Source organism: Sporobolomyces salmoneus (assembly GCF_050403485.1).
Source record: "Sporobolomyces salmoneus JCM6883 DNA, S_salmoneus_JCM6883_v1_ctg4, whole genome shotgun sequence".
In the NCBI taxonomy this organism is placed as follows: domain Eukaryota; kingdom Fungi; phylum Basidiomycota; class Microbotryomycetes; order Sporidiobolales; family Sporidiobolaceae; genus Sporobolomyces; species Sporobolomyces salmoneus.
In genome coordinates this window covers 354,762-371,281 of record NW_027481159.1, presented here as the reverse complement: position 1 = coordinate 371,281, position 16,520 = coordinate 354,762, and the positions used below count along the sequence as shown (strand labels likewise).

The following is a 16,520-nucleotide window of genomic DNA, read 5'->3' as shown; positions in this document are numbered from 1 at the left end:
TGGGTTTTTCGCAGTCTTCTTTTGTTCCTCTCTTTCTGTCTTAATAGTATACGCATCGCTCTCAATCAAAAAAACGCAGCAATGTAGACGTTTCTCTATTTATCTCGTGAATTCGAGTTGCGTGTTACAGATATCCTGCCCACGGTCCTCCTTCTCCTTGATTGTTGCTGCGTTTCCTCACTCCATGCTTTGAGACTACGTCGTCGATCGCTTTGTCGCGTTGAGACTTTTCACCGAACTGTTTCTCCAACCCGAGCAGTCGAGAACGGTAATCGTCTCCGTTCACGTACGCACCGCACAGCCGACGTTCTCCAGAGTAGCTTGATCGACCGTGAAGGACTCGAAGATTGTCGAAGACTGTCGAGTCGCGTGTGAGCTCCAGCTTTCAACACGTTCCTAAAAAGAGAGATTTGCGACTCACTAACTGCCGTGCCCATCTCCATCTCAGTCCAGAGCTGACTCTCTTCACTTCTCAGGATCGACTCCCACGTCCTCAAAGCTTCGTACCATTCATCCATCTTATCCCCTGCGAACGCTTCACCTCCTACCGGAGCTCGATCGTCTCCATTCCATCTCACTTGCACAAGTTCTCCATTCTCGTCGTGATTGAATACAGGATAGCGCTTGAGAGGCCTCATGTGAACTCCAGATGGGATTGACGCAGAACCGGAACCCGAGGCGTGAGCAGGGATCGGAAGAGTCGAGAGGAGGGAATAGAACGAGGGATGAGAGGAGCGGAGGATCGAGGCAGCTCGGAAACCGTCAACGAGGAGGTTGTGTCCTCCTGTATGGGTTGTTGAAGGGGACAAAAGGTGGAACAATTGTAAACCGCACGGCTATGCTCGTGCTCTTCGATTCAGCTCAGGCCTCTTCGGAAGAGAAGCAGGCTGAAAGAAATGCAACGCACGTCTGTAAAGTAGGTCGTATCCGTGTGAGCTTCGAGCCTGACATCGCTGTAAGCTAGATCGCCATGCTCGAGATTAGCGGTGAAATCCCAAAATCCTCCGTAATGAGTTTCTCGGATAAAGGCGATACGTCGAATAAGTGCTTCTGTCGCTTCGGGAGTAGGCGGGATTCCCGAACAGAACGAAAAGCCGTAGGTGTCCTGTCGAACGAGTGTCAGCTCAATGTAAAGTTCATCTGACTTGAGGAGATTCCAAAACGTACGATCCTTTTCAGCCATTCGTAAACTCCCTCTTCCGATTCCATGACTTCTTCATAAGTGACTTTCGGCAGTTCCTTCGCAATATCGTAGGTCCAAAAAACCTTCCTACTCCGCGACAGAAGTTAGCGCAATTGCTTGTCTTGATGCAATCTGGACTCACCCGCTATCCCGGTGAGGGAGGGTCCGATTCGCAAGTAGAGGTGGGTTGTAAGAGTGTTCGATGAGGAACGACCAAGGGTAGAAAGATCGGTATGCTGATTCAAAGCTGGTTTCGGGCCCTGCGAAATTACGAACGAGAATCATCAGTTTGCATCTGGCCTGGACCGCTTCGACTGGCTTACACTCGACATGAAGCCCCATTTCGTCAGCTTTCAGCTCTTTCGGCTTGAGATCGGCTGGGATCTGCGAGAGGGGTAAGCTGAGAGACTCAAGAGAGAACTTGCGGATGAATCGAGACTCACTTTGCTCGTATCGACCAGCCGCTGTCTTGTTGCAGGATGATATGATCGCTCTTCACGACAATGATCTCTTAGCCATACTGGAGAGCTACAGGGCACGAAGGGAGAAGGGCGTGAGTTTCCGACTTATTGATGAAAGGTCTTTGTCCGACTCACAAGCTTGTAGAGGTTCCGTCTCCGAGTTGCACCTGTACTTTACCGTTCTCGGGAGCTATTGAGGCCTTCCATGCGTTTTCGGAGACGGTAGTTGAGGAGAAAGATCTAGCCGGCAGTGGGGGAGGATTTGGAGGAACCCAGGGAAGAGCTGGTCGTAGTAGGGGTCGACGATGCTGACCAGAAGGGGTGAAGACCCAGGCACGAGGCCGTGACTGGGCTGCGAGGCGTCGAAGCATTGTGGAAGATTTGAACAAAGCTGAGCTGTGAGGTTTCGCTCGCTTTTGCAACCTTTATCACGTCGACAGCGCGATTGTCATGGCGGAGGAAACCGACCTAATCGCTCTCTGTTCGAGGCGAAGCACCACGATGGAATCCTGCTACGATTAGACGTGAGAGCGCGTCTACTAACGTCGACTTGAACGAATCGAACTCTCCACGGGTCGGTAGATAGAGGATGGAACGAATGCAAAGTGACGAAGGTTACAGAAAGCTGTCATCTAGACAGGGAAGCAAATCCTGAAAGGAATCAATAAAGTCTACTCGCCAGCGAAGACGAGGAAAAAACAAAATATTAGGCTGAAGGAGAAAAGCGAAGGGAGAGTACAATCCGAGTAACTACGAGGACGGAGGGTGGTAACGATTGTTGTGAAATGCGAGAGGTATATGGGAGGAGGTAGAAAGACAAGTAGATAGGGGGCTGAAGGATTTTTACGAGGAAGTATCGGCGGGTGAGTCTTCGTCGCCTTGAGGCGGTTGTTCTGCTTCATCGTCTTCGGCCCTGATCTCATCCTGCGCCGGATAGTCGACGGGGAAAGGATTCAAGCTCGGTGGAGGAGGACTCGCAGCCGGTTGGGACAGAACGAGGGGAGGGATACACATGGGAACTCCTTGGTTGTGAAGATGCATCGATAGCTCCGGGACGGTGTCTACAGAAAGAGCTAGTGAGCATGGTGGAGAGAGTGCGAGCAATAGAAAAGACTCGACTCACCCTCTGCTGGTCGACCAGGATAAGCTTTCCATTCGACGACATCGAACGGCTCGGATACTACCGCTGCAAGCTTGGGAGATTGAGCTTGTCGACTACGCAGATCATCAAAGTAACGATATCAAGTCAGCTACGAGGCCAGAGCTAGAGAGTAGAGTGGAAGCACTGACGCTTCTCCAAGATTGAACTCGAGAGTAAATTTGCCTTGCATTCGAACGCTCATGTCTTCGAACACGAATACCGAGATGTTGTTGCCTTCGAGGTCCTGGACACGATGCGGGTTCCGGACCAAGTTGCCGATGAGAGCGGAAAGCTCTTCGCGATTTCGTTGGGAGGCGTCTCCAGAGGCGGTCGGTGCAAGGTCGACAGTGCTCGTCCCATTCTCCTCTCGCAGCGAGCAGGCGCAGAATAGATAAGGTAGTTCGGTATCGCTATGAGTGAGAAGCAGACAAAGTCAGTTCGAATTGTCCTCTTCGCCCGAACTTCGCACCTTCGGACTCACAGAACTTGACCCGACTCGTTCTTGACGATCAGTTGAACAACGGGAGCTGGTACGATGGGGAGCTAAGAGACGAAAGAGTTGAGGCGTCGGTCAGCGCAAAGATCGACGAGGGAAAAGATAATTTCATGGGAAAGGAGGGAAGACATGCTCACCCTTCCCAAAGTCGATTTTCTCATGCCTGCTTCTGCTCCGATTTCCGGCTGTTGGAGAACGATCAACTCGAAAGTCCTGTAGGAGATGAGGCCGAGCATGAGTATGCGAGGTCACCGTAGAGAGACGGAAGCCCGTAGAAATGGGGAAAAAAACGAGACTCACTTTCCCTTGAGAAATTCTCTTGCGTCTTCATCGGATGATTGCGTGGGAACGTCGGGGACTTCTTGCTGTTCAGATTGATCCGGAAGTGCTGCTGAGACTTGCGGAATCTCGAGACGAGCTGGCGGCTCCCTTGTTCGAGTTGATCGTCTTGTTCTTTCGGGCACTGGCTCAGTCTGCGATGGATACGGATCCATCGACGCCCTTCTTCCGGATCTTCGTGTTTGTGTAGCCTCCTGCGTTCGTGAAGACCGTGTGGACCGAGACGAGGAGGTCGAAGCGATATTCTCACGAGAAGAAGATGCGTCGGTTCCCCCTTGTTCTTCTGCTTGTTCGCTCGCCGTCGAGTGTGGGTTGGTGGGATCAGCGAGGGAGGATGACGTTGTCCGCGGCGATGTTCGTTTTGATCTCGTACTTTCGGAGCGTGTTGATCGAGTCATGTAAAGGTTTCGACAGAATTCTCGCAAAAGCGCTCAGGCCAGATGAGGAGACTGTTGCAACGCAAGGAGAGGGTTAGCAAAGTCATCTTCAGCGTCGAAAGATAGACCAGATCACATCTCCTCTGCTACCAATTGAAACGTCAAAGCAGAAAGAAAGAGGGTGAAAGAGGAAAAGAAACGAAACGTACTTTGGTCAAATTGCACGCACGACCGTTTCAAGGTTCGGCGGTAACGTCGGCGGTATAGGTTCGTGCACGGGGAGAGGTTGTTGCTCTTCAAAGGGATCGTGACGGAGTCGGGCTGTGCAAGTTGACTGGCAGTGAGAGAGCGGAGAGGAGCCGACTCGAATGAGTAACTTCGAAAGGTTGATCGGGTGTATCGGAGGACGATGTGCTTCAAGCGATGTTGCACAGTCGGTCGGTGCAAACAGGGGGGAACAGAAAGAGGGAGACCGGGGAGAGAGAGAACGGAAACAAACGTCAAAAACTCGAATCAAGGAACCGAATCGAATCGAGAAAATTTGCTCTCCGGCATTGAATTGAAAAGTTGCAAAGAAGGGGTCCGACTTTGTTGGCGTTCCCAAGGCACCGAGTTGTAGATCCTCCTCTCCCTTCCTTCCAGCTCGCGTGCGACGAAACTGCTTCGTTCAGAGGACAAACTTCTCACGCACCTCCACCACGTTCGCGACACTAGCGTTCTGCGTCGCTCGCCGTGAGGTGCCCGAGTCAAGCAGTACCCGCAAGATGCCCCCAGCTCGAAATGAACGAAACACGAAAAGGAGAGTTCAACTCAATGATGACGGCAGTTTCTTCGACAGCCAACAAACTTCAAAGGCACAAGAGATCGATCGTTTGTCGCCGGCGTATTGACAGAGTCATCGTAGCCGAACTCGACGTCCCACAGCTCGCTCTGTACGAACAGTCAACGACCTCAGTTCCGTTCTCATCGACTTTTGTCGACTCTTGGCTGCGGCAAAGAGAACAAGAACGATCCCTTCTTTCTTAGCGTCGTTTAAGCGCGGTCGGAAGGTGAGAAAGACGTTCGACGAAGAGTGAACATTTCCTCTTTTGTGCTTCTTTCCCAATTTTCGCTCTTTCAGGGGTCTTCGATCCGACACTTTCCTCTTAGCTAGCTGATTACAAAGTTGAACAAGGTTTCCGAAGGTCATTCGCCATGCAGCATTTCACCCCGTTCGAACGTCGCGCCGAGGATCGAATGAGCTTTTTCTGTACGCTCTTTCCTGTTTCTACTCGATGATGGCATACTGCGGAGCAACTTACCTCTTGACTTGACGCCGAGACATCTTCTGAGACTGTTCTGCATTGTCGCCGTGCCGGCAACAGCCTCGCACATGCGGCGGCCAGTTTCATTTTTTCCATTTTCATTTAACGTCAGGATCTGTCGTCGATGCCGAGCATGCGGTTCACAGCCTGATGTGAAGAGACAGACGTGGAAACGTTGTAATCCTCGAGCCGCAAGCACGTGCTCCTGAAGGAAGGTCGAGTTGCAACTCGTAAAGTTTTTCATTACTTGTTCTCGCTCTCGAGTTCCCTCATAACTTCTTCCAAGCTCTGCGCCGTTTCCCTCACATCCTCGAACGTATTGTACAGAGGGGTCGGACCGAACCTAATCACCCCTGGCTTTCGTTCGTCTCCCAGAATGCCTCGATTTCGTAACCGGTCGAAAATTGGCTGCATGCTCGACTCGGGGGCGAAGAGGAGGGAAAGCTGGCATCCGCGTCGAGAAGGTTCCGAAGGGGTGATGATGGTGAAAGCGAGTCGATCGGAAGCGGATGAGGAAGGGAATTCGGAAGGAGGAATGTAGAATTGACTCGACTGTAATAGGAATTCGAGGTAACCAGTCAAGTTGGTGGATTTCTGCCTCAGCTTAGAGAGGAGGTGTGTTTTTGAACCTCCCTCTGGGTGCGCGACGTCCTTCGTTTGTTCGAAGATTTGAAGCGAGGCGAGTAGGGAGACGACGTCGATGACGGACGGATTCGAGAACTGCCAACCTGCAGCTCCAGGGAGAGGGCTGTACTCGGTAGGCATATCGAACCGAGTCTCTTTCGAATGTCCCCACCATCCCGCTAATCTACAATTCCACGAACTGAGGTGAGCTTTCATCGCTTTCGCCTCGTTTAGTCCGAATTGACTTACCTTTTGCGGTCTTCCCATCTCTCGTGAACATACAGTCCAGCGATTCCTCCAGGACCAGAATTGAGGTATTTGTACGAGCACCAACACGCGAAATCGACCCCCAAATCGTGCAATTGGAGGGGCACGTTCCCTGCCGCATGAGCGCAGTCGAAGCCTACTATACATCCCTACGAGATACCACGAGTACGAATAACGTGAGTTTGGAGCGTTCACGAGGAAGAACGGACGAAGGAACATACCTTTGCGTGTCCCGCTTTCGTAATCGCCTCCATATCGAACCATTCTCCGTTGTAATATTGCACCGCGCCGAAGCAGATGACTGCGATCGAGTCTCCTTCTTCTTCGATCAGCTTGAGGATATCTTCGGTCCGAATCGAGTATTCGTTTGGTCGAGGATAGACGGGAAGGAGAGAAGATGGGGAGTAATCGTTGAGCTTGACGTGCGATGCGAATGCGTACTATTGAGAGTGGACAGTCAGTAAGTTGAGGACGGTACGGCCGAGACGAGGATACACGCACGCAATCAGAGGGGAAAGCTTTTCCTTCAAACATGATTTTATGTCGAGTCGGGGTCGGACGGTAGAATGACGTAAACAGAGTATGCAAGTTGCCGGTCAGGGAGCCCATGCACGCTACCTCGGAAGGCTTAGCACCTACGAACATGATGCGATGGAATAGGTCAGCGAAAAGAGCGGAAATCAGAATCAGAATGCGACTTGCCGACGAGCTCTGCGAGGATCGGAGTCACTGTCTCGTCGATCCTAATCCATGGACGACCGTGTGGATGATTTACGTGGCCGATAACACCTCTAGAAGCCACGAAATTGCGATGCCGAGGGGAAAGGGAGATGGGGAAGAAGCGACATCAGTTCCACGTTCGCGGAGGAGATGCCCGAATTACAGAGACTTACGTCGCAGCCCACACACTGAGCTCTTGCTGTATCAGTTCCGGCGTTGTCTTCGGCATCAATCCCAAACTATTCCCTGCGAGATAAACTGCATCTCTTCCTCCTAGTTCGTCTCCAGTCTCTTCGCTTTGGCCCGTGTAGTCATCTGTTCGTACTGCCTTACGGTTCGGTAATGAGAATTGCTGTCGATATTGGGCGAGTTGATCTTGTTTATCAAGGAATTCGGCAAACGCTGGGGAGGAAGCCGAAGTCGCTCCTGATGCTGCAAGTAGGTCTTCTATCCGTTGGGAGAATGTAGTCGCTTCCATTTCGGCAGGAGGGGTCGAGCAGCGAGACTGGTCAAGCCAAAGAAAGGTTCGCCTCTTTCGTTCACTTCATTTACTCGATACCAACCGAACCACTCTTACGCTCTCTCCTGAACAACGTGCTTGCATCGCCTCACTAGACAAGGGCTAGATCTGATCGCTCGGACCTCGCACGGCGCTTTTCGGCTATCAAGAAAGTTTCATTGATGAGGCTCTTCCTCCTTCTCCCTCGCCAACCTGACGCCGCGTGGGGAACCGTAGAAGCTTCCTGCTATCGATCTGGATTGGTCGTGGTCTCTTCTGCTCTTCTCCCTTTCTCTCTCCCCAGCTCGGCTCTCTCTCCGCTTCCCGCTTCCCTCCAGCTTCCCCACCTCGCGCTCTCTCGAATCGATGTCCCTTCCGACCACACTCAAGCTCGTTGATGGTTCGCCGCATCGAGGCTACAGAGTTCTTGGCGTCTTGCACTTCCTGCTCGCCTTTGTCGCTCTTCTGATCAAACTTCCTTTCTACCTACTCTACCATTACGTCCTCTTCCGCAATCGCTCTACCCTCGTCAAGATTGGAAGGAACCCCCTCGCAGAAGTCATCAATCACGTCGCGAAAGAGATCTTCAACAACTTCCCCTTGTCCGGCAGTCGAGCGGTTTTCGCAACTCAACTCTTCTTGCGACGCGACAAATGGATCGAAAGGATCACTACGGATGAAGGAGTCAAAGGAGTGTGGATTAGACGACCCGGAACTGACAGGAGAGACGATGATCTCGTGTTGTATTTTCTTCACGGTCTGAGCTCTTTCAACTTTGCTCCTTTTCGAAACTGAACTGAGACAGCGTCTTCGAACCATCTGTCAGGGGGAGCGTTCAATCACGACATCGTTGGTGCCAGCTTGCCCTTCTACAAGAGCCTCGTTCTCGATCTGAACCAGCATCCGGAAAACCCTCGACGCTTCAGTCTCTTTGTTCTCGACTACCGTGAGTCTCGCTCTTCGCCGTCTCGTGAAATGAGTCAAGTTGCCGAGCCTTGACGAACTGATGAATGCTTGGTTCGCAGATCTAGCGCCGGAGAAGATTTACCCCTCGCAGTTGATTGAACTCGAAGCCGGTTATCGATACCTCACTCAGACTCTCGGTATCGAACCTGAAAGGATCTGTCTCGGTGGTGACTCGGCTGGAGGAAACCTCGTCTCGAGTTTCTTGTTGCATCTCGTTAAACCAAATCCTCGACTTGGTCACATCTCGCCACCTCTCGAGAAACCCGGAGTTCGTGTCACTTTGTTCTCTCCGAGTCATTGTGCAGTATCTGAGTAGCTGACAATCTTGCGTTTCTTCCTCATGATCAGTCGGTCTTATTGATGTCCCCCTGGACTTCCCTCCTCCCTCTTGCCTCTCGACCTTCGCGTACTTCTTCCGCTCATGCAGCTCTCGACTTCCTCATGACCCCCGCCGTCACTCTCGGAGCATACCAATACCTCGGTCTCGAAGCACCGTTCGCGGCAGGTCCAAGTTGGAACCCTTTGAAATGGTTCGGAATCTTGCAGGACGAGATGCCTCACCTTGAAAACGAGAACGAGATCAACGGAGCGTTCGATGATCCTTACCTGAGCCCTGGTCCTGAAACGGTTGGGAAACAGGATTGGGATTGGTACAGGAAGGCTTTCCCGGGTGAAGGGAAAACCTGTGTCATTTGGGGTGAGTGAAACTCGCTGAGCCCTTTGACGGCTCGTGTGCTGACACCCTGTAACAGGAGGCATGGAAATCTTTGCCGACGACATCGAAGCTTTCGTCGGAGCTCTCAAATCGGTCAGACTTTTCGTAATCTCGCAAAGTGGCTCGCGTGCTGACATCTCTCGATCTTGTTCTTCTAGGTCGGAATGAACCCAGTCAAGATCTACCACGCTGAGAAGTGTCACGATTGGCCTTTGTTCGATTACGTAAGTTCTTCGCTTGTTGCGAGACGATTTCAGTGATGAATCTCGATTCTCGTTCGTTCGTTCAGACTTTCCCATTCCTCTCGCAAACCAAGACGGGAGGAGAATCCTCCAAGTTCGATTTTGGTCTGAAGGAGATGGCTGCTTACCTTCGCTCCGTCTCGATCGTCGACTCGAAAGACGAGAAGTATTAGGTTTCTTTGATGTAGTCTCAGTGCGAGTACCGTAGGAGTTTGTGACAATTCCGTAATCGATTACGTCTTTCAGTACGTTTCAGGGTAGAAAGGTCATTGAGCAATTCAGAGTAACAAGCAAAGCGACCGGAAGTGGACAACAGAAAGAGCACTCGATTTTCTCATTCCTCCCTTCCCAATTCTTCATACCATTTCTTGAGCGTCTCTTTCGAATTTACCATCTCGACCCCATGTTTACTCCTCAAGTGTCTCTCCACATCATAAATCCTCTTAAACCAAAACGAGCACAATCCTTCATCATCGTCATCTTCGATTGCTTGCCCTTGTCCCTCGACGGGAAGGGGACCACCAGGCGAAGAGCCACGAGAAGTCGAAGGAGTCGAAGGTTTGTATTGAACGGATTTGAACGGGAGTCCGAGAATCGATGGGAAGGGACAAGGGAATTTTCGAGCGAGTTCGCGTTTCGAAGTTGAAGAGTTTGGGTTCGCGATTTGGTTCTGAAATGCTGCGTAATTCGTTCCGGTGAGAGAGTCGAGGTATTGACTCGCGTGGGGGGCGTGAGGAGGAGGGGGAGGAGGATAAGAGATTGGTGGAGGGATGGGCAACTCGTTCGCGAAAGAATCGTTGCCAGAAGGCTCTGGGAGTTGGAACGGATCGACGTAAGGTTGTGGAAGAGCGTTGACATGGGTAGGAGTTCGAGTCAAACCATCCTGGTAAGTCGACGAAGCGGGATCAGCGACACAGCCGAAGTCGGAAATGACCAGTCTCGAGAAAGCTTACTGAGTCCTCGTAAACCCTTCTCTTCTTCTTCCCACCGATCCTGAAATCATCTCTCATTCGTTGATCCCTCTCACTCTCTTGCTGATCCTCCCAATCGCTTCCTTGTTCTTCTTCTCCACCAAACAATCGACCGTTCCTTTCTCCCCCGATCTCGCCGATCTCCTCGTCTTCTTCTTCCTCCTTGACGACCTCCTCTTGATTCTGCTCCCTCTTCTTGCGTCTCTCACTCCTCGTCCTCTTGACACTACTCCTTTGATTCGGATCCCCAAAATCTTTCCCTTCTTCCCCTTTCGCCGCTTCTCGTTCGTGAATCGTAAGATGATTCTTCAGTCCCCTCGGAGTCGTGAAGGTTTTGCCTCGACATGCGGGGTATGGGCACGTTGGTGGATGGGCGACTTTCGTGTGCTTTTGGAGGTGTGACCAGAGTGGGAATTGACGAGCGGCGAGAGGGAGAGCGGCGCAGTCGGGATGAAGGCAGATGTATCGAGAAGCTGTATCGCACCGATTCAGGGTTACCCGTACTGGATAGAGTCGGAATTTGCGAAAATTCGAAAGACTTACGATCGTGAGTTTTGACATGAGCTTTGAGGTGGACCTTCTGAGCGAACGAACGATCGCAACCAGGATGTTCGCAGAGGAACGGTTTCGTTCCGGGAGTGCAATGAACTTCGGCAAAGTGAGAGCGGAGTTGATGATGTTTGCGAAACTTTTCGTCGCATTGAGTGCACTAGAGACAGAACGGCTCAATTGGTGAGAACACGTTCGGAATGAGGCGGGGAGAGAGACTCACGTTGTAGGTCTTGCCATGATGGATCACCTCTAGATGCTTCTTGAGGTGCTGGTTCGTCCAAAACTTCTTGTCGCAACCCGGTTCGGGACAAGCGTATTCTTTCTCTGATTCCGAAGCGTGTCCTCTCGCATGTGCTTTGAGGTGAGAGCTACGAGTGAAGGTAGCCGAGCATTCGGAACATTCGAACGGACGCTGAACAGGAACGATGAAACGTTAACAAGGATACGAGGGCGAAAGAAAGAAATAAAAATGGGTACGAACCTCTCCAGTGTGGGTTCTCTCGTGTTCTTCGAGCCTACTCGTACGTGAAAAGGTCTTCCCACACCCTTGATAGCTACACGAAAGGTCCTTGGTCCTCCTGCGAGGCTTGTTGTCGTCTGAATCTGTTTCTCGTTCTTTCCCCGTTCTTGTCTCTCTCGATTCTACGAATTCGTCCTCCTCTGCCTTATCCTCATCTTCATCTTCATCTTCACTTTCACTCTGTGCGTCTTCAGTGCCGGGTTGGTAGGGTGTTTGAAGTGAGAAATGAGGCGATGTAGAAAGATTTGGAGTTGGAAAGATGTATGTCGAAGTCGAAGCTATGGCGGATGCCAGCATCCTAGCTTGTGCTCTCTTGCCTTAGTCTGTGTAGGATTCGGCAGTGAGGGAGAGGAGTAAGAGAGAGAGTTTCCCATTCTTTCTTTCCGATTCCATTCACTCGTTCCGCCTCCTCCTTCCGCTCGGCTTCTACATAGTCCATTCGTAAGTACACTAGCCATTGTACGCATTCGCCCTCCTCACCTCGGTCAACAAGCGATACAAGGCAAGCCGGAAATAATTCTCATCAATTATCGAATCCTTTCGATCTCGCTCGACTCTGAGCTAGAGACCGCAGATCTCGCTCATGGCAACATCTGGAATGTGCATCTCTCACTACACAGTGTCGTACTGACGCCTCCCTTGTCTGCCTCGATAGTCCTTTCTCACCTTTCCTTTCTTCGCCTCTCTTAGCATCGGCCCGACTTGAACCATGGCTTCGACCGCCCCGCATACTCCCAACTCTGACGATATCCTCGGCTCTCACCGCTTCACTCCCGCCGGTCAAGCTTCCGGGTCCGTTCAAGCCCCGACGGCAAACTCTGTCCTCGGCTCCGCTGCTCTCGACCCTTCGGCCCTTCATCCTCTCGCCGGTGTCGTAGGGAACAAAGAACTCGATTACCTGTTGCTCGAGGACGATCAGTTGAGTACGGTTGCTGGTGGAAAGACGGTTTTACCGAGTCGAGGTTGGGGAGACGAACTTTGTTATGGAACTGGTTCAACTTACCTAGCTGGTATGTCATTCGTGCTGTCATCCTCGAAGAAGTAGAGCTAACATGAGCGCTGTAGGTCTCGCTTTCGGAGGATTATGGGGTTTGACTGAAGGATTCCGTCGACCAGTCGCTCGTCCCTCTCAATCTACCGCTCCTCTCGCCCCTGCTACCGCCGCCACCGGAACAGCAGCAGAAGCGGCAGCATCCTCAGCAACGGCAACGGCACCGAAAGCTGCCTCGGTCGGTCAACAAGCTACCGCTTTCGCGAAACAAGCAGTTGAGGGAGCTGCCGCTGGAGCGAACGCGAACGCATCTCAAACTGCTGCGAAGGTTAGTGCGAGACTGAGGTGGAATAACGTACTCAATCAAGTCACGAGACGAGGGACTTCGATGGGTAACTCTGCTGGTGTTTTGGGTAATTTTCTTTTCGCTGGTCTCGTTTGAGTCGATGAGATAGCTGACGTTTCGCCGTTCGACCGATAGCTCTCATTTACAACGGTATCAACTCTTCGATCGATGTATACCGAGGAGGTTTCCACGACGTTTACGGAAGTATGGGAGCCGCCGCCGTGACTGGTCTCATTTGGCGATCAACTGGTACGCTTTGCTTTCTCCTTCTAGCATTCATGTCGCCATTCTGAACCGACAGATCATTGATATCAGCTGGTCTCAAATCGATGGCTATCACTTCCGGACTCTTGACCGTCGGAGCCGCAGGTTGGTCTTATGCCAAACTCCAGCTTCTGTAGATCATCGCCTCTCCTCCCTCTCCTAGTACATTAGACTCTATCGTGTCACCTCTGTTGGATCTCGATGATATCACCCCCTTCTTTCCTCTGTTCCTAATCGTTACGAAAACATCTTGCAAAGTTAACACTGCACTCCGCTCCCTCTCTCTCTCTCAACGTTTCTCTCTCTCCGCGTTTCTCTCTGTCTCCTTGTTCTCGCTCGTGACGCCGAACTAATCGAGAGTGAGATGGAGAGAATGTGTTTCAAACTGCAAGAGTCGAGATGGATCTCCTGATGTCTCTCTCTCCTAGTGACTGAGTCCTTCTTTCTCTCGCTAACATAATCGCCGTAGTTCCCGTCCTCCTCCTCCCGCCCCTCTCCAATTCCGGAGGAGACTCTACAAACTTCATCTCGATCCCTCGTTTCTCGCAGATCTCGAGCAATTCCCCAACTCGTTTCTCGCCCGTTTCGAGCCAAATCAAGTACTTTTCGTCGAGGATCACTTGAGTGAGTCGAGCGAGGGCAGGTTGATAGCTCCGAAAGGGGGCGAGAAGCGATTCGAAGTGAACATCGGCTTTTTCGACCGAGGCTGAATCGGGTAGGAACGAGTTCGGAGGAGTTAACTGTATCGTTTTGAGCGCAAGAGAAGAAGGAAGTTGGTCGATGAGGTAGGAGAGGTGAGCGAGTTTGTATAGGTGGATGTATTCGAGAGTGGTAGAGATAGCGCGTCGTGGCAGAGGGAAATGAAGGAGGAAATTGTATTCGTCGACGGTGAGAGAACGAAGTCGAGGAATGACCTCGTGAGCGTGGATTTTGAACGCTTCTGAATGTTCGAGTGTCGCGAGCGGGGATGGGGGAGGTAGAGAAATGTCACGGAGAGTGAGAGAGCGGAGATTGGGGAGGGAAAAGCCGGAGAAGGCGTCGTCGTGAGCTGTGCAATTGACGAGGGAGAAGGAGGTCACGTGCGAGGCGCGAGCGTTGTTTGCGAGTCGAAACCGAGATCGGAACCCACAGCGTCTAGCTTCGAACGAGTTGAGGTCTAGGGAACTTTCGCTATGAGTTCAAGTTCGAGCGTCGAACTTTCGAAAGATGCTCACGGTCTCCCAACAAGAACGCCCTCATTTCGAGCCCATCCAAATCGTTGAGCTGTAGGTCGCAGAGATGCGGCAGTTGCTGTACGAGGCGTGCGAGGGACAAGGGCGAACCAAGGTTTGGACCAAAAACGCTCAATTTGAGAATCGTCCGTGCGAGCTCTCCCGCTCTCGCCCCCTTCGATATCGCAGTCGAGTCGGTCAGGTCCATCAATTTATCGACGGCTCTGTCCGTATAGATCGCGCTTTCTCGAAAGAGTCGGGTTTGGGCCCACGACGTGAGAACTGGATGCGTGAGAGCGATTTGTCGGAGGGTTTCGTTGCGGATCGGCATCGTCAGCCGGTTCTGTTCTACTGGCAGTGTGAGATCGAGGATGTCGAGAAGTAGCTCAGAGGGAAGACGGAGGAGAGGAGGGAGTCTTGTTGAATCACTCGTGCGAATGCTGTTGGTGGATTCGACTATGCGGTTAGCCCATCAACGCATCGAGAGCTGTCTGTGAGATCTGTCTGATTCACCTGGCGGTTCCGCGCTGTCGCCTGATCGACGGAGCGGGGGATCGGAAGTGAGTTCGTTTGATGTAGAGGCTCGCGTCGAGGATGCTGAGGAGGTCATCTTGCTCCAGTATGGTGTCCATCGAAGTGGCCGTCGTCCGCTGAGGATGTGTCGGTGTGAGACAAGGGGAGTTGAAAGAGAGGGGCCGACTCTTAGTTCGCTTCTCAGGGATCGTTTCGCAGCGACAACAAGGTATTTTTTTCGAAGGCTCACTCGACGAGCTCCAGTCACAAGTGGTGTCTGCGCCGTTTGCGAAATCAGCGAGAATCGAAGTCGAAACTGAGTCCTCGCCCAGACCGTTCTTTTCCCCTTTTCTTACTCGGGCCACCCTCGTCTGACTCCGCACGTACGAGGAGCGTGGTTTGTCCTTTTGTCGAGCTGACTCCCTGCCGCGGCAAGGCGGGCCCGGTTCGGCGTGCGTGGCAGCTCAGGCCTCTCTTCGTTCGCTCAGACAATCAGTTCTCGTCTCCGTTCTTCTTCCTCTCTCTCACTCGTCCTCTCGCAGCCCCTTCGCCGTCCTTCCTCCGTCGAGAATCGTACAGGCGTTCTAGCACGATCGAACGTCACATCCTCGACTTCCACTCGAATCCTTTCCCGTGCTCGAGCCTTTCGCAATGCCCTTCCCCAGCTTACCACCCGAACTCTGGCTCGATATCGTCGACACCATCGTCCTCTCGAATCCCTCGCACGCTCTTCGGACCCCAGCTCTCGCCTCCCTCGCCCGAATCAGTCGCTCGTTCTACTCCGTCGCGAACCCCCTTCTTTATCGAACCCTCTTCCTCGACACCTCTCGTCGACTCAAGATCCTCTCGACCCTTGCAGCGCGCCCAACTCTCGCCAAGGAGGTCCGAAACCTGACGATCTCGGGAGGCGAAATGTCGGTGGGCGAATTCGAATTCACGAAGGAGGTTCTGTCAAGCTGCTCCAACATTTCGAGTCTCACCTACCTCTGCTTCGACTCGTGGTACCTTCCAAACTTGACTTCCTCCATCGCGAAAACGTCCTGGTCGAAACAACTGCGATACCTGAGGAGCGACGCGAAGGAAGGACTCTTTGAACTCCTTTCCAAACTCCCAAACCTCGAGGAACTCGTCGCATCTCGTATCGACTTTCCTGAAACCTCGTCAATATCGATGTCGACGTCCCGTCCATCCTTCCGTCTCAAGCGTTTCGACTCGGGGTCTACCCCATTCGACTCCGACTTCTTCACCTTGACCTATTCCTCGCGGGAAACCCTCGTTGATCTCGACTTCCCGACCTCCTCCCGTTCACCTCTGCCAGACCTTTCCGGCTTCCCCGCGCTCTCGCGACTGACCCTCACACTCGCCGAACGATACATCCCTCACAACCTCGACAGTCGAATCGGAGTTCCAGGAGGTCCAATCCGCGCAGATCGAGACGACATTAGATGTCTCGAGAGGGTGAAAGAGATGCTCAGAATGATCGAAGCAGGAGGAGGAGGAAACTCGTTCGAACGACTCGAATTGTATCAACCTGATTATCGACGAACAAGGGAAATCTCGTCAAACGATGTGAAGGAAGCGGGGCTCTTGGAAGGGATCCCGAGATTCGTCAAGGAACTCGATTTGTCGACGATCAATCTCGAAGCAGAGTACCTGATGGAGGTGTTCGGAGGGCGGTCGAAGGAGGGTTGTAACGGGTTGAGAAGAATATGGCTGAGGAAGGTAGAGCAGGTGAAGGAGGTGGACCGTGTGTTGACGGAGCGAGGGATAGCGGTCGAGTGGGTTTAGCTACTGTCCTCGTTCTCAGTTTGAAGACCG

At 52.2% G+C, this 16,520-nt stretch overlaps 8 protein-coding genes across 8 annotated transcripts; 3 read left to right on the top strand and 5 right to left on the bottom strand.

Annotated features, from left to right (window-relative positions):
- Window positions 1-124: 124 nt before the first annotated feature.
- On the bottom strand, window positions 125-2,015 carry JCM6883_001605 (uncharacterized protein; the record flags this gene model as incomplete). The annotated part of the gene is made up of 8 exons (XM_076629199.1): window positions 125-357; window positions 422-836; window positions 908-1,105; window positions 1,168-1,270; window positions 1,326-1,443; window positions 1,507-1,567; window positions 1,627-1,711; window positions 1,780-2,015. 8 exons carry the CDS (start codon window positions 2,013-2,015, stop codon window positions 125-127), a joined length of 1,449 nt encoding a protein of 482 aa, XP_076490846.1.
- A 472-nt stretch (window positions 2,016-2,487) lies between these two features.
- On the bottom strand, window positions 2,488-4,018 carry JCM6883_001604 (uncharacterized protein; the record flags this gene model as incomplete). Its single annotated transcript, XM_076629198.1, has 6 exons — window positions 2,488-2,705; window positions 2,768-2,859; window positions 2,935-3,195; window positions 3,267-3,328; window positions 3,419-3,494; window positions 3,582-4,018. The coding sequence occupies 6 exons, from the start codon at window positions 4,016-4,018 to the stop codon at window positions 2,488-2,490; spliced, it is 1,146 nt and encodes a 381-aa protein (XP_076490845.1).
- A 1,526-nt stretch (window positions 4,019-5,544) lies between these two features.
- BNA5 (kynureninase) lies at window positions 5,545-7,390 on the bottom strand (the record flags this gene model as incomplete). The annotated part of the gene is made up of 6 exons (XM_076629197.1): window positions 5,545-6,109; window positions 6,175-6,341; window positions 6,414-6,632; window positions 6,694-6,827; window positions 6,895-6,983; window positions 7,086-7,390. 6 exons carry the CDS (start codon window positions 7,388-7,390, stop codon window positions 5,545-5,547), a joined length of 1,479 nt encoding a protein of 492 aa, XP_076490844.1.
- Window positions 7,391-7,777: 387 nt separating this feature from the next.
- Window positions 7,778-9,507, top strand: JCM6883_001602 (alpha/beta hydrolase; the record flags this gene model as incomplete). Its single annotated transcript, XM_076629196.1, has 7 exons — window positions 7,778-8,168; window positions 8,238-8,357; window positions 8,437-8,645; window positions 8,726-9,074; window positions 9,130-9,185; window positions 9,251-9,316; window positions 9,382-9,507. 7 exons carry the CDS (start codon window positions 7,778-7,780, stop codon window positions 9,505-9,507), a joined length of 1,317 nt encoding a protein of 438 aa, XP_076490843.1.
- Window positions 9,508-9,668: 161 nt separating this feature from the next.
- JCM6883_001601 (uncharacterized protein) lies at window positions 9,669-11,674 on the bottom strand (the record flags this gene model as incomplete). Its single annotated transcript, XM_076629195.1, has 5 exons — window positions 9,669-10,217; window positions 10,288-10,778; window positions 10,849-11,014; window positions 11,078-11,269; window positions 11,339-11,674. The coding sequence occupies 5 exons, from the start codon at window positions 11,672-11,674 to the stop codon at window positions 9,669-9,671; spliced, it is 1,734 nt and encodes a 577-aa protein (XP_076490842.1).
- A 412-nt stretch (window positions 11,675-12,086) lies between these two features.
- On the top strand, window positions 12,087-13,115 carry TIM23 (protein transporter TIM23; the record flags this gene model as incomplete). The annotated part of the gene is made up of 4 exons (XM_076629194.1): window positions 12,087-12,387; window positions 12,443-12,781; window positions 12,850-12,963; window positions 13,030-13,115. The coding sequence occupies 4 exons, from the start codon at window positions 12,087-12,089 to the stop codon at window positions 13,113-13,115; spliced, it is 840 nt and encodes a 279-aa protein (XP_076490841.1).
- A 243-nt stretch (window positions 13,116-13,358) lies between these two features.
- JCM6883_001599 (uncharacterized protein) lies at window positions 13,359-14,799 on the bottom strand (the record flags this gene model as incomplete). The annotated part of the gene is made up of 3 exons (XM_076629193.1): window positions 13,359-14,134; window positions 14,193-14,645; window positions 14,703-14,799. 3 exons carry the CDS (start codon window positions 14,797-14,799, stop codon window positions 13,359-13,361), a joined length of 1,326 nt encoding a protein of 441 aa, XP_076490840.1.
- A 554-nt stretch (window positions 14,800-15,353) lies between these two features.
- On the top strand, window positions 15,354-16,490 carry JCM6883_001598 (uncharacterized protein; the record flags this gene model as incomplete). The annotated part of the gene is made up of 1 exon (XM_076629192.1): window positions 15,354-16,490. One exon carries the CDS (start codon window positions 15,354-15,356, stop codon window positions 16,488-16,490), a length of 1,137 nt encoding a protein of 378 aa, XP_076490839.1.
- Window positions 16,491-16,520: the final 30 nt, after the last annotated feature.